We start from the raw sequence: 16,731 nt of genomic DNA on the forward strand, positions 1-16,731 counted from the left end.
TTCAGATATTTGACTGCCAGATGAACTCCCTGCCTCCCTTATAATTGGAAGGGCCTAATCGTTGGCCTTATTATAAACTTGTATTGTTGTTACAGTTATTTGTTATAAGTAATTATATGCAGTCAATAATATTTATCATTTTCAAGTTTTTTTCACTGGAAAAAATAGTGGGGTTAATGCAAAACTATAAAACAGAAGCACAAAATACAGGCTCTTGTCTCTTAAAAACAAAAAAGAAATACCTATATACCTTAATATAACACAAGGTACACAACTCACATTTTTGAGAAATGACACTTGGTCGTGAACTTTTGATATCTCAATTCCGCAGTTGTATATCCTTAAAATTATAACTAATCAATAAGAAGGTTTATTTTTACTTTATTATTATTTTTGACTTTGTGATTCCTATTAATCTATGGGCCCTATAATTTGGAATAAAAGATATTTGTATTTGTATCCTGCTGAAACTTGTTATGTCTTTAAGATTCATTAAATTATATAAATTATATATCTACAAAATGGTGTACAACAAGCCTGTTTCTGTTGTCAAAATCATTCATTGCAGGCTTTCAGAGTACATGTAGGTCAATCTTAAATTATTATGTCTTTTCACAGCCAAATGGCAAAAAACCAAAACACTGCTTAACAAAGAAGTACATTTTAACAAGATTTATTTGTATAAATAATAGATCACAGTTGGAAAAAGATAGACATGAATATGTAACTATTGTTCTACAGCTATATCAACAAGACTGTTTAATATGTCCATTTCTCTAGCTTGTGCTGTCTTTAAATCTTCACTCAATCTGAACACATGAATTGTACCACTACCATCACCAGTAGCTAGCAACTGAGGCCTGAAATAAGAACAAAAATTAAGTATTCTAGTTTATAGTTGTAGCAATGTAAGCAGTAAGTCAATCGTCAACTTTAAGTGATCAGGGAGATATCCTTCCCCAGTTCCCTTCAACAATCACATTAAATTTATCAATTTAAAATTTACAATTTTGCTATTTAAAGTCAGCATTCAGTTGCATTATACATCAATGAAACCCACATGTTAACCACAATACTATGCATTAAATAAGGAAATTTGTTTTTCATGCACAACATCCGTTGAACTTCATAAAATGACGAGTAAATTTCAATGAGCCAGCAATCCTAAAAATGTAATAAAAAGACATTACAAAGTAACCATATGGTCTTCAATGATTAAGTGTCCAAACTTTTACCAATCCCTAAATGGAACCACTAATGATAGATGGATTGTTCTACCAACACAAAAAAAATCTATAATTTTCAAAAAGGTCCTAGTTTGCAAAAATAAATACAACAAATCAAAGCACAATTCATTGATTTAAAGACTCTGGAATACAACAGGTATAAACCACAAACAAATTGTGTTAGAAAGAATTTTTTTGACATTCTAATTAAGTGAGTTAAATTTAAAGGGAGATCACACACTGCATGTAATCATTTTCCCTTTAGGGTTTAGAAATGATATAACATCTCCTAATTTGCTTACATTAGTATTTTTGACATTGAACTAAATTAATCCTCTATCCTAAAGCAACAAATAAACTAATGAAGGTCCCAAGATGTTACAGCTGCAATAAATTGTTGTCTGAGTCATTAAATAAAATGCATCTCTGATCCTATTTTTTCTGTCTGGACGATGGTATAAAATGAGAAGGCAGAATTTGGGCAAAATTGTTCCCAAAATAAAATCTATACATGTACCAAACTATTTCTAATTTGCAGAATCAAATATTAAATCTGTGTACATTAATAAAACATTGCAGTTTAAAATATAGTCATTCGATGAATGGGATTCAGCCATATAATGACAGAAAATTCAGTAAAATGATTAAATCATACATGATTATTCACTTGCAAATGCATAGAAATATCACAAAGCACAATTGTCATGCATAAGAATATTGACACAGTATGTGCATTTAGTGTTTATCATTCATTGGTAAAAAATGATCATGGACACTGCTGGTGTTCTATGCTGATTTAATTAAAATGATACAGAAATTTGCTTTCTTTTAGTTTTAAAATCTGAAAAATCCCTTATGTCACAGACAAATTGTTTCAACTCTTGTTAAAAGTCTTTCTTTTGAAATTAAAGTAAATTGAATAATGATAACTATTACACCCTTTTATTTTAATTCTTAGTGAATTTACAGGACCAAATAAGTCCCCAAATGTACCTTCTCCTTTAATTAACAGATGGTACATAAACAGAAATATTGAAAGGTTTTCTCACAGCTAAATAAGTTGCTTTTATATCAATTCAAAAGTAAACCATTATTTACTCACTTGACTAGTTAAATACTTATGGCATTCTTTATAAATTAGCATTTAAATAATTCAAATTAAGATACAGTCTTCCCCATACATTTCAATATTCACAAACATCTTAATTATTAAGTCATTTACATCCTTAGGGAGCTACCATTTGATTTTTATGGGGGGGCTAGGATGAAAAATTTTGTCCTGCATTTTTTTTTAGTTGTAATCTCTGTCCTGCCTTTCTATTTTTCACTCTATTCGGTCCTGCCTTTTTTTTTTAAAGTTTATCCTGACTTTTTGTTACCTAAATTGTCATCCTGACTTTTTTTTTTGCAAGTGTCTCATCCTGCCTTTTTTTTTTACTCAAAACTCCTGTCCTGCCTATTTTTTTCAAATTTCATCCTAGCCCCCCCCCCCCCCCCCCCCATAAAAATCAAATGGTAGCTCCCTTAATTGTTTTCTGTTAACATTCTAATAGTACATGTATCTGAACTATCTCCTTTCTTCTGTTGGAAGTGTCAATTTGACCAAAATAAGTATGTATTTTCTTGTATTATCTTCCTTTTCCATTTTTTATAGAAAAAAAATCCCTGATAAAAAAACCATTATAACCTTAATGCCTATGCCATTCATACAAGAATCAAAAGACATGGACAGTTTTCATATTACAGAACACCATCTAATTTAGAACTATAATGAAGAAAGCAATCAAGATCCTAGGATGACTTATATGACATTCAAAATGACAAGATATTGAATATGTCAAAAACTTACTGGTTCATATTAAATTGACATGTATACACAGGTAACTTTTTGGTACTGGCTTCTAATTTTAACACAGGAACTGTCTGGTCCCCTTTAAGATCATATATTAACAGGTAACCAGTTTCTGTTGTAGCTGCTAGTAGAGTTGGTCTTACTGGTGACCATTTTGCTGAGAACACAAAACCTTCTCCAGGTTCTATTGTTATTACAGGTGGTTTCTACAATGATAACAGATTAAATTTATACATCTATAAATAAGGAGATATCCATCAAAGACCTAAGGACAAGGATGTAATCTACTACAGGTCACTGTACGACCTTCCCCAATGACCAATACCCATATCTTATAGCAAAAGGAATGTCAATTTCAGATTAGTTTTAGTACCAGATGTACATTTGTAATGCCTTTAAACAAAAAAATCAATAATTTACTATGTATTGTTTAGGAATATTTGTTGATACATTAGACACGTTTTACATTTTTCTTTTATATATTAAGCAATGCCATTCCATAATTAAAAAGAAACCCAATTGACTAGAAATTATCAAACCATTTTAAGCATCAACAATACATTTTGCTGTAACAGATCCATTCCTAATGTATGTACATTGGTTACTTTTATAACTTAAGACTGACATACCTGTAACATTGTATACAGTCGTATAGTTTGATCCATTGCTGATGTGAGGAAGGCGTTCCTATGGAAAGGTGAAAACTCTGCTGAATAAACTGGACCATAATGAGGACTATATGTGAATGTAACAGGTGATCGCAATGGTACAGATGAAACAATATGACCTATAATAAGAAGATAAAATCAAAACGTAATGTTATACGGAAGATTTAAAAGAGGCAAAAATAAATCTGTGCTGTTTCTACCTTTCCTTTAAAATAGCTGTTGAATATAATTTTTCTGCACAGGTAATAAATAATGTTAGCACTCTTTAAAATCTTATTTAAAAGGACCAATTAAAATTATCAGTAGTCCAGCAGACCAAAACTTCAAATTGTTGGAGTATTAACAAGTAAAACTAAATTTATTATGAAATAACAGTACAAAGATTAATTCAAAGCATATCAATGTTGTAAATTTTATGTAAAGTAAGATTGGAACTCTGTTAGTGAAAGTTGACCTATGATGGTATTTGCTATTCTACTTTGGCCTTCTTTGGTAATATGGTTCAGTCTGTATTTAAAGATATTTGTCTCTCCAACTAGTGGTTTTGAGCTTTCCTGATGAATGTAAATCCGGAAATTTGCACAGAATGTTTTATCTTGATACACAAAATATTCTCATTTCTTGTTATGAAGAAAGCAAGATTTGTATTCATAAAAAATAATCTAACAGTGATCGAGAACAGATTATTTTTAGATCTAATTCAACCACTAACACCAAATTCCTATAAACACCATTTTTTTAGAGTAACATAAATCCATTCATTGTATTATTATCCTTGTATTATACTTTAACTAAAAATTATGTCAAATTACATGTTGTGAAAACAATTTTCTAAAAAAGAATTGCTCAACAGCTTCAAATCTTCATTAGCTGTGAGGTAATCAATGGCCATTTTTGTTTTGCTTGATGAACACTGAATCCCAATGTAATTTTTTCAGTGAGGTAAGGGAAATAACTCTATTGACAAATCTTTAGCAGTTGCTCAATATAGCACAAATCAGTTTTAGTTATAGATGTATATGGTTTGGTTAAAATCTTAAAGGATGTAATAATCATAGACTTTTGTAACTGTTTGGTTTATGACTAATTATTATACTGATCACATGCCTTGATATTGACAGTAGGTCTAGCTGACATCAATGGGAAATCTTACTGAGATGCACAATAAAATTTATCATATGAGTAAAAGAATATGTTGGGTATAGGTCAATGAGACCCAATGGCACAAATAAACAAAATTTAAAAATAATCATGCCTGCAAGAAAAATAGAAATGACCTTTCTTGGAGGGTTAACTAATTAAAATGAATAAACTTTCTTAAAATATAGTAGTAGGAGTTTAATAGTTTTATATTTTGTCCTTTAGCATAAATATATTATCTTACTTCCTGCTGGTTCCCCATGTGCATTCATAGAACATTTAAACAGGGCACCAGGTTCAGATCCTACTATAAAACTTTCTTTATTTTCACAATTAAATGATACACTTGTTACGCCCACTTCTTTATCTCCTCTCATGTTTCTGGTCTTCTTTAACTCCTTTGGTAAACTTTGTGACATCAAAATAAACCTACAACAGATGTAACATAAGTTAGACAGTACAATTTATATATTAAGATAGTCCAGTCCTACTTAATACTTGCTATCAAACAGTCAAAATGCGAGGGCAAAAATTTTTCAAGATCTAAAAATTTAAGCTTCAGAACATGAGAATAGTTGATTCTCAAACAAACAAAATTTGGAAATTGAACTATCCATTATAAGTAAATGCAGAAGAAATTTGGAAAAAGTTGTAAAAACTCTCACATGATCCTGACAGTAACTGGTTCTTGAGTAGTAGTTTTAGTTCTGTATTTAATTGTCAATTAAAATTGGAAATATACTGTAGATCATTACTACAAACCCATTATTCAGCTCAAATTTCTTTGTTTTTCTGTCATATTTCCAAACCAACATTTTTCCATCACCACTTACACTCATCAACTGAAAAATGAAACAATGCGTGTATAATTTTTACATCATTATGGATGTATTTTGATAACAGTATATACAATTGCACTATGGGATGCATGTCAAGTTTCTTGTTATATACAGTCATTACTGTCAACTGTAAAGCAAAAACAATCCATGTACCATTGTTTTCCATTGGTAGTCCAAATTTCCTGCCCTTCATCTCTATTGTCCCATCTTGAAGAATCTACCTTTTGTATTAATTGTTTTAAAAAGGTTCTAGTCCTAAATATGCCTGTAATAATTGCCACTGGACATTAAGCATTAACAAGCAACAATCAATCAATCAATCATGAAACAAACAATAAAAACAACTGTACACAAAAAGCAAGTTTACTTACTAGTATCAATCTTTCCTGTGTAAATCTGGAGAAAATTTTACATTTTGAAAAACCACATGCTGTAATGCATTTTGTTTTAACATGGACTGTAATTCATGAAAAATATACATAATTATCCCCCCCCTCCCCCAAATACTATAAAATAATATGCACAACACATGGTGGTAAGAAAACATATGTTTCCTTCCAAACCAAAGTTTGATGGTGGAGGATCTTAGTTACCTTATATATGATTTACAGAGCCCATATCTAAGTCATAGACAAAAGTATCAAAGTATCTCTGATTTTCCTTATCAGTTCATTAAAATATACAAGCTTTGTTGCATGCTTTTTAATTATACAAGCTGGAACTCTTTACACGTTTAATTGTGATAATGCAATTTAAATGTATTGATATAAAAATAAGGAGATATGATATGATTGCCAATGAGACAACTATCCAACAGAGTTCATATGAAATGGATAGAAGACAACTTACCAAAAATTTGTTCTTTTTTGATGTGGTGGTATCTGGTACCCATATGACTTTAGAAACTGGTTCATGATGTGAATCGTCTCCTGTCTCTGAGGTGGCTAATAACATATCATCTTCTTTACTTAAATCCCACAATAATACTGCACCTGTTTCAAATTCAAAACTAACACTTTTTTATCAATTCTAGCTTTATTACAAATCTGGGAGCAATATAAAATTAAGGAGATGTGGTGCAAACATTTTAAAATTGACAAATTTGAGCTAAAATTGCAATTTTAAACATATTTTAAGGACAAAATAGATATGAGCACAGGCTTTATCTAAAAAGACATTTCACACACACATCATTTGAAATTTTTTCAAAATGTTGACTTACCATCAAAATTTCCTCCAGCTATAACTGCAGGGTTAGTAGGATGAAAAGCTACACACATTAAACAACAAGACAATTCCAGTATGGTATCTGGTTTACTTTCATCTACATTCCGTCTCTCCAAATTCCAGGTACATAAAGCTGTTTTGTGTGTACACCAGTCTTCATGGTCATAACGACCATATCTTTGTATCTAGTTAAGGCCTTTAAAACTTAGAGTTGAAAGGTCAGTTTGTCACATTCATGAAATTGGAGTTGATCTATTTGCCCATATTCTTCTTACTTTTTACAAATTAATTTGATAATTGAGCAAACCTTATTGACAAATTTCTTGAAAACACATTATCATTATTAAACTAAAAGTTTGTCTACTGGTTAGCTTAAACCCTTATAATTCAGCTAGATGAAGATTTATTAACCAATAAAGTTTGACTTGTGGTGAAAAAAAGCTAATTACCAGCCCTATAGCGACTGAGAAAATAGCCAAACATATAAAACTTTAATCAATTTGCCATGAAAAAGAATCATACTTCAAATATCAATACTCATAGAAGAAAAAAAATCAGTATTAAAATAGAATTATTAAAAATCATAAATGTGAATGCTTTTGATCTCTTTACTGACAACAGTTACTCCCTAATCACATAAAGTAAATTTAATAATCTGTCACATTTTATATGTATGTTCAAACATACACAGGAAAATTCATCTATGATTCTAACATAGTGTCATCATAATTTATGTGAATATTTAAGGATATATAAACCAGAAACACATATTTGGCAATAAACAATGGGAATCATATGGAATAGGTGAACTTTTAAAAATCATATGTACCTGAGATTCTTGTAATATAATTTTCACATTTAGTCATTATAAGATTTATGTAGTTGGCATCTATGCAGAACAAATTGAACAAGAAACTTCTTTGTTAAAAACATGTGGAATGTGTCCATGGGACACAGATGCTGCCCCCGCTTGCATATCATATAAAATTATAAACAGACATAATTGAAGAACTGTAAAAGTGACCCTACCCAAATTTGTACTTGATCTGAATTTTGTGGTAATAAGTATTGTGTATAAGTTTCATAAAATTTGGTTGAGGCAAACTTAAGTTAGAGAACGGATACGAAAAATTCAGCAATTTTTCCATTTGTAAAGGAGTATAACTCTAGAACGGTTAAAGTGACACCACCATAATTCAAACTTAATCTGTATTTTGTGGTAATAAGCATTGTGTATAAGTTTCATAGCATTTGGTTTAGGCAAACTAAAGTTAAAGAACGGAAACAAAAATTCAGCAATTTTTCCCTTTATAAAGGGCATAACTCTAGAACGGTTAAAGTGACACCACCAAAATTCAAACTTGATCTGTATTTTGTGGTAATAAGCATTGTGTATAAGTTTCTTAACATTTGGTTGAGGCAAATTTAAGTTAGAGAAAACGGAAACCAACTTTGGGACGTACGTACAGACGGACAAGGGTAAAACTTAATGCCCCCTCCGCTACGGCGAGGCATAAAAAAAGACTGTTGTTTAGACTGCCTTTCCAGTGGAGTGAAGAATTAAATTATTATTTACTGTTTTGGTAATGATGTCTTTTAAATCCTGATGTGCCAAATTCAAAGAGTAGATAGAGTGCTTCTATTTGTTTAAAGTACATTGTTTGGCAGTTATTTTATGAATTGAATTTATTTAGTATTTATTTTTGCATTGAAATATAGTAGAGAGGGGTTTATATCCTGGTTTAAAGCATGACATTTATATCCTGGTTTAAAGCATAACCAAAAGGGAATGAATCTTCCAATTTAAAAAAAAATAAATTGTTTTAATGTAGCAATTAGTGAATATTAAAATCTCTTTTTTCATTTAAATTTAGAATTATAATTGTAAACTTAATAAAAGTCAATAGCAAAAATACCTCCTCAGTTTGCGCAAAATATCTACAGAATTGTATATGGATTATGTACTTATAACATATTGCATTAGTCATATCCAAAGTACTTAAAATTCAATCTTCCATTAGCTAGAATAAATAGTGTCTCTCAACATAATATATTCATGGAGATATCTTTAAGTCCATCTATTTTAATGCTACTCCGGTTTGGTTTCTCGTATGTTCCATATTTATCATCTATCAAAGGATACGCTGCAGCTATTACTGCACCTGTGGAGTTCCATGATAATCCTGTTATCTGCAACTACAAATTAAATTGGAAATCTGAAATATTCATATCTATTATCTAACAGGCAAAGGAAAACTAAATTTTGTCAAATTTTTCAAACAATTATAGCAAAAGATGCACTAGGCTTTTAAATAATAGCCCAAATTAAAACCTTGTTACAAAGAAGTACTTTGTTGTGAAATTGTGTTTAATAAAAACCTTTTTAGTGAAAGGAATAAAAAAAGGGAACACAGCTCATAGATGATATTCACATGCCTATTTCATAGAGTTTTACATCATATGTACATATATTATATAAAATAAAAGGATTACCTGTCCTTCAAATTGAGCATTTTCCAGTTTACGTATACAGCTAACAGATGCATTATCTTCATCCCATATTACATTATATTCTACAAAATCAAAAGATACCGTAAAAATATGAACTGATAGTCTCGGACAGATTTATTCAATACTTCTCTAGCCTTTAAAGCAATCTAAGGTTTGACATATTGAAGAAATTTTTGTCTTATGTTGAAGACTGTATGTTGACCTCTACATGTCTTTCTTCTTTTTTTGTTTGGGTTATGTCTCATTAACATATACTGTACTTCTCCTTTTATTCATATAATGAATTTGGCGAACAGCATGTACTGTTTATATGTACTTTTATATGATTGACTGTTTGATGGATATATCACACAGCAGCAACACCAATGGAGCTATGTCTTAGCAGAACAAATTTTATCAAAATAGCACTTGTATTTCAAAGTCAAGCTAAAGACCCATTAGAAAAGATTCGATTATTGTTTAAAACTACACTACTAGTTTCATATAAAAGAAAACAACTGTTTCTTTTGTTTTTGCCTATGAAAAAACAAATCATTAGTTTTGTATGAAGAGTCAACTTAATTTGTTATTTTTAAAAATATCTATTTGATTGTTAATGAAACTATGTATCTAGCTATATGCTCATGCTGTTGACTATCAGGGGAATCAGCAAATGAAAACATTTCTAATGAGAAAAGCAAAAACTGTTAAGCATAAAAAAATGAACCATGCATGTTTTGGTCATTGTTGAAGTCATATAGGTTTCTGTAGTTGTTTACATCCTTGTCCTGTGGTATTTTTTTGATAGTTGTCCCTTTGGCAATGCAATCATACCACATCTCATTATCTTTACAAGAAGAACAAGAAGTTGCATGCATTGTCATGCTCAACATATCACCACTTGTAATTCAAAGTTTGGAAAAACAGGAAGTAGGAGTCTGACAGATCTGGAAAAGTAATCATATATTACAATCTATAATTTAAGTTGCTAACCAACTATGAAATCATTCTTATCTATAATATCTGAGGAAGTGTGATAAAATTTGTTATTGAAGAATAGACTGCCACATAGAGTCCACTCCTAGAGTGGGGTATAATTTAAAGCACTCAAGACAGAATTTCATATTTGTACACACCATCAAAAGCATGACTTCTCATATTTTTGTTTAGGGCTTTGGATAAATATGGTTCCACTCTAGCAAGAAAGTCTGCTAGATTCCCTGATCTGTCATCTGCTAAACGGAACCCTTTGTCTTTTTCTTCATCTGTTTGAACCTAATGTTAAAGAAAAAAAATTTGCAAATATTTTCTATTTTCTTAACATGACCAACAAATGATAATTTATTTCAATCCTTTTTACATGTGATCTTACTATAAATCCTTTGTTAATCTATATCTGTATAATCTATTTTCTTCATCCTACCTATATTGAACATATATGCAATACTTAACTTTATATCTGTTGAAAGCAAGGGAAATAAATTTTCTTCATTTGGGATATAAATGTTATTTTTATATCAGGGTTCCCAATAAAGATTTTTTAAGGCCTGTCTAGAGACTCAACATTTTTGGTCATGGCGAGTCAAACAGTGAGATGAAGAAAATTTACTGCAATATAATTTATAATTTCAGTCTCCAAGATAAAATAGAGCATGGAAATTACAACAAATTTAGATTAATTTACAAACACTTGTCATAAAATGATGATATATGTACTCAGTTGATACAACATTTTACAATTTTGAAACATCTTTGGACTCACCAATTTTCAAACTGGTGAGTCCAGACAGATTTTTATGAGTCCAGGACTCATGGACTCGCCTTTATGAGAAGAAGTCTATTATATATGGTTTAATTGATTCATTATTTTCCTGTTCATATTGGCCGAGGTAAAGTTACAATAATATTAAGTGTTCCTATTGACCGAGGTTAAGTTACAATAATATTAAGTGTTCCTATTGACTGAGGTAAAGTTACAATAATATTAAGTGTTCATATTGACCGAGGTAAAGTTACAATAATATTAAGTGTTCATATTGACCGAGGTAAAGTTACAATAATATTAAGTGTTCATATTGACCGAGGTAAAGTTACAATAATATTAAGTGTTCATATTGACTGAGGTAAAGTTACAATAATATTAAGTGTTCATATAGACCGAGGTAAAGTTACAATAATATTAAGTGTTCATATTGACTGAGGTAAAGTTACAATAATATTAAGTGTTCATATTGACTGAGGTAAAGTTACAATAATATTAAGTGAAGGTAAAACACCAAGCAACACATGTTTTGAGATCATACCCTTTGATCTCTATATTTTCTAGACTGAACTGCAACTTCCTCTGTGATTAAATCTCCTGTCTGACAACTGCTGTTAGCTAGAGATCTGAAATAAATTAAAAACTGACATAGAATTAGAAATGAAAAAGAAAATGAAAACTGAGACTGCAAAAGAAAAAAAAAATTGGTAATTGTGTTATGAAGTTATGGTGGTCCGATCATTGAAAATTGACATAGAATTAGAAATGAAAAAGAAAATGAAAACTGAGACTGCAAAAGAAAAAAAAATTGGTAATTGTGTTATGAAGTTATGGTGGTCCGATCATTGACAGTAATTGCTTTTGAGAAACTCATGCTTTCAGTTTTTAGAGTGCTTAAATATCAGTTTTCTAGGCCAATAGTCTTGCAGGATAAATAAAGATGACCATCTTGAACTTGAACCTTTAGTTGAAGACCTCATTGCGACTGAGATGAATAAACTGTTGACACAGAGATATGTCTTGCCTGTCGGCATAAAATTCATAAAAAGACAATCTGATGGACAGCAACATTGCTAATTAATTCAAAGTCAATGGACAATGAACTGGTGGGCAGGGCCTACAAATTGTCAACAAACTGAGATATAGACAGTGATGTAACTTTATAGAAAATATTGTTGTCTATTGTAAGTAGTTCCTATCTTAGTTCTAACTTACTTAACACTGAAAATTGCTAATTAATTCAAAGTCACTGGACCATAGACTAAGGGGCAGGGCCTCAAAATATTCGTCAAACTGATATGTACTGATAGTAATGCATTTTTATACAAAATATCATTGATCTACTGTAAATGCAGAAATCATTGCCATGTTTTTATTAAATGCAAAAAATGCGATATTGTTACAAAAATGTAGGTTCGCAATAATAAAAACTCGCATTCATAATTAGGTCTTTCCAATTTTGTTCTGATTCTTTTTTTTTTTTCTTCTTGCTGTCCGAGATGTTTTTTTGTTACTTGACATATCTAAAGCATTTTTGGCCCATGATATTGTACAGTGATTGCGTGACCGAACACTTTTTCTTATAGGAGTTATCTCCCCACGACCCATTTTTCTTGTTATCTTTATTTCTCTGTAACCGTAAATGATATCAACAAAAATATTTTTCCAAATTGTTCGTATACTCTTAAGGATGTTTTGGTTATGTTTAACCGAAGTGATCCAATGACATCTTATAGGAGTTATTCCTTTTCAAATTTAACATAGGTGATATGTTGAATAATTTCATACACCTTAAGTCATAGAGACCTAAAAACTTTTGATATGAAGTCCTTGTTTCATTTGGAGGAAATTGAGGTCAAGGTCATAGGTCAAGGTCATGTTCTTAATTTTGAACTTTGCTTGTTCTTTTTATTCCAAAGAAACCGTAACAGTTTATGATAAGATGCTTTTGCCAAATAATTGTTCACAACATGGCGCAACTTCAACCTGTTTAAGTCAGAGTGTTTGGATCACCCTTTATTGGAGTTTTCTTCCCTTTTATGTATTTGAAATCAGTTTTACTCCTCAACCATACAAGTAAATGACCTGGGATCTTTCGATTTCAGATCACTGATGTATGACCTTGAAATTGAGGTCAAGGTCAAAGGTCAACTTTATGTTACAGATTTTGACCTTTGCTAAAAATTCATACTGGTTCATTATAAAATCATTAGGTCTTTTGCATAGGTTAGTAGACAAATGAAATTCAAAAAGAATATTTTAACCGGAAGTAGCCATTTTCACAATAATTTTAATGAAAAAATACCTAGGGACCTTATATTTTTAGAATCAGATTTTTATAAATCTCATTAAGTAGGTTTCACTTTTTTGACGGAGGTCAAGGATCCGCATTAATAAATTTATTATAAATTTCTGAATTTACGTTATCACATGTAGCAATACAGACAAACCGAAGAGATATCTACAGATTGATCTCCAGGTCAATGCCAGGGGCAACTTTGACCAATTGAGGTCCCCAAAGTACCCATTCTAGTTTAAACTCCAGTCTGGGTACCAGAGGCAGAGATGTGTGTGGGAGGGTGAAAATCCCTCATGTAATGTATTAAAATTTCCAGCGCCCCAGTCAGGATTGAACCGGGAACTTCAGTACTGTACTCAACTGTCTTAACCACTGAGCCACGATCCCACATTGAATGAAACCTAACGTAAAGGCACCCCTTTACTAAAAGAAGCCAAGTAGTTTTCCTTAGTATTTCACATTGAAATAACTTATTAATTAAATAACCATCTATTTTGGGCAGGCTGGAACACTGATAGTGATAAGTAACATAATATTTTTTTCACTAAAGTCAGTAGAGATTGTTAAATCAATGTGTGATTTTGATGTTTTTGGTGTTTTGTAGTAAATAAATGGACCGCGAATACAGCATTACATTGATATACATTTTATGTATAAAGTGTTGGCTGGCTTAAAAAATCTGCACAAAAAACTATACTATATTATAAATAGACTGTAAAATGTCTATAGAATTTTTGTGCGACATCGAAAAAAAAAACGGAAGGAGTGTATTCAACTTTGATACCACAAATACCTTTCCCTCTTCCAAGAAGACGGGAATGAAACACATTCAGATGTTTGATCAGAGAACATCTTTTTCGAGTTTGTTTATATTGACGATGGACTCACAGACAGATTGCTATTTAATAGTGTGTCTATTTACCCAATCTAAAATTAAAATGATAAGGCACAACAACGTTCGAATTGTACTTGCAATTTTGTTTTAACTCATAGTCTATATATAATTTGATGTTATTTTTGACTTACATTGTTAATAAAACCTTTTTTTTCTACATGTGTTTGGAGATACGACAAATGTTTTTGTCCTTCTCCTTTTATCCTAAATTCGTTATTTTTTTTTTTAATTTCAATTATTTTTGTTTTTCTGTGTTAGACTTACATAAATAGAAACAACATTTGTTTACTATTTACTATCAATTTCTAGTTTACTGTCCACATCGGTGACTAATAATATATATAGAAAGAGAACTTCAGTGTGTTAGTACCAGTCTAAACAAAGTTATTTTGTGGATGACTATTCGATAGTATTTTAAAATGTGTAAGAATCACCGATATCTCTCAGTCGTGATGGTTTTATTTCACGTAAATGGAACATGTTGCATTAATTAAGGCAAATCGAGGTTATTCCTATAGAAAAATACCAGAAAACAATCGGTCTATCAACTTGAGTTCAAATATTCAAGTTATCAGTTATGATTTAATGAAATCATGATGTAAATTTTGAGACAGGATTCCATTCATTTGTAAGACTTTTCATCTAAATGAAGACAATCATGTGGTTTATCGTTTATCTTATTGTTTAGACTGATACAACATCTTTTTATAATGACTTAATCATATAAGGCCTCAGATAGTTCAATTTTATAAAGGCATGTACAGTAAATTGCATATTTTGTTATATAACAAAAAGGGGAGTACATAAAGATGACACGTATTTTTATTTTTTGAAAGCTTATTATGAAAGCTTTCTTTTCATATTTCAATTTTTTGCCCTCCCCTTTTATAAATCCGTTATTTTTTCAATTCTTTTAATTTCAATTATTTTTGTGTTTTTCTATGTTAGACTTATTAAAGTCAACTGTCCACACAAAAGTGTATTTTCCATGTATAATCTTCACAAATTCTGACAATTTTAATCTACCTGTAGCTTGAAAAAAGCTCTGTACCCTATGCTTTTTATTATATTTTTGAAATTAGCATGATATAAACTGACTACATTTTGGCAAAATATATAAGACATTCTATCGTTTTTAATTTAAACACCATCAACGGCGTAACGAGGTAACGATCTTAAAGAGGAGAAGGATGCGATAACATCTTCGTCTTATGAGGGTATGGATGAGGGGTATTCTTTAAGTTTTGAAGGCATTTTTCTTTCTCTCAAAACATAACGCTTATTCTCATGAAATGGATTTTACAATTAAAATTTTTTGTAATTATATCTGATTTCTCTGTTCTGTTCAGGCTTGGGCCCCTTATGGAGCTTCAAATATGATAAAGGCATATACTTTTTACAAGTATCACTCCAAACGTTGGCTTGCTAGGCCCCCTTTTCAAAATCCTGGAGCCGCACCTGAAACCCCTTCCAGACCCTCTCCTATGTGATCCTATGTCGTATGTAGATATGAAAAAAGGTTGAGTGGTATCAAAATTTTGTATTTGGCAACACAAGTTACTTGCTAAAATTAGATTAAAATTGAAATAGATAGCACTGTGTCGACTGAGTGTTACCCCCGCGTGTACCGTCGGTAAGCCACTTTCGTGTTTATAACATTCATTTATTTTGATTACGTCTGGGTTGATAACCAAAATTGTTTTTGTTTTCTTTATAGAATAATCTTCCCTTAGAATTATTTGATATTCGTGATGCCCTTTTGATTTCACTATCCTGTCCATGCGTTTTCAACAACTATATATATATATATATATACTCTGAGCATGAGGGGGATGACAGGCTTTTGGGGTGTGGGATATGGGGGTTAAAAAAGTTGGACCTGAAGAAAAAAGGAAAAAAGTGGGAATTAAGAAAAAATTACAAAAAAGCGGGATTTGGGAAATGATCATCCGGTGTCACCGCCTCCCCATCCCCGGTTATAGCGGACGCGTACAAAAAGCGTACTGATTACATCAAATTCGGAATGGTTTGTTTTGATCGGATACTGATTCAATCCTTTCTGGAAGAAAGATCGTTATAAAAATCAATTAAGATATTTGTTTACTCAGTCAGAACACACTTTGGTAATAAATTCCGACTTTTTCCCCTAAATCTAAAACCGAAAGTAAAAAGGTACAATTGATCAGAGGGTAAATTATTGACTTATTAATGATTAAATAAGGATAAAGAAAATAGGTCAATAAGGATATACTTAATCAGTAAAATATAGAAGGATGTAAAACAAGCAGTTATGATGTTTTTTTTTATGTTTTAGAGAAATTCTTTAAATGTTG

At 30.8% G+C, this 16,731-nt stretch overlaps 1 protein-coding gene across 1 annotated transcript; it reads right to left on the bottom strand.

The window, feature by feature from the left end:
• Window positions 1-657: 657 nt before the first annotated feature.
• Window positions 658-14,403, bottom strand: LOC127734230 (cytoplasmic dynein 2 intermediate chain 2-like). The gene is made up of 12 exons (XM_052244003.1): window positions 14,297-14,403; window positions 11,746-11,830; window positions 10,579-10,717; window positions 9,446-9,525; window positions 9,096-9,148; window positions 6,948-7,129; window positions 6,575-6,717; window positions 5,649-5,728; window positions 5,131-5,315; window positions 3,708-3,865; window positions 3,076-3,284; window positions 658-860 (listed from the first exon to the last, which is right to left on the bottom strand). The coding sequence occupies exons 1-12, from the start codon at window positions 14,353-14,355 to the stop codon at window positions 728-730; spliced, it is 1,506 nt and encodes a 501-aa protein (XP_052099963.1). The 5' UTR covers window positions 14,356-14,403; the 3' UTR covers window positions 658-727.
• Window positions 14,404-16,731: the final 2,328 nt, after the last annotated feature.

The sequence above is a fragment of the Mytilus californianus genome, unplaced genomic scaffold (assembly GCF_021869535.1).
Source record: "Mytilus californianus isolate M0D057914Y unplaced genomic scaffold, xbMytCali1.0.p SCAF_3, whole genome shotgun sequence".
NCBI classification, from domain to species: domain Eukaryota; kingdom Metazoa; phylum Mollusca; class Bivalvia; order Mytilida; family Mytilidae; genus Mytilus; species Mytilus californianus.

What these genes read in the sequence shown, in the direction of transcription:
- LOC127734230 (XM_052244003.1), bottom strand. Translation starts at nt 14,355, where the DNA reads ATGTTCTCTGATCAAACATCTGAATGTGTTTCATTCCCGTCTTCTTGG. An exon ending in AAATTTGAGCTGAATAATGG is followed by an intron (nt 5,316 to 5,648) that starts GTTTGTAGTAAT and finishes CATCTGTTGTAG; the next exon opens with GTTTATTTTGATGTCACAAA. An exon ending in TGTCAATTTAATATGAACCA is followed by an intron (nt 861 to 3,075) that starts GTAAGTTTTTGA and finishes TTCTTATTTCAG; the next exon opens with GCCTCAGTTGCTAGCTACTG.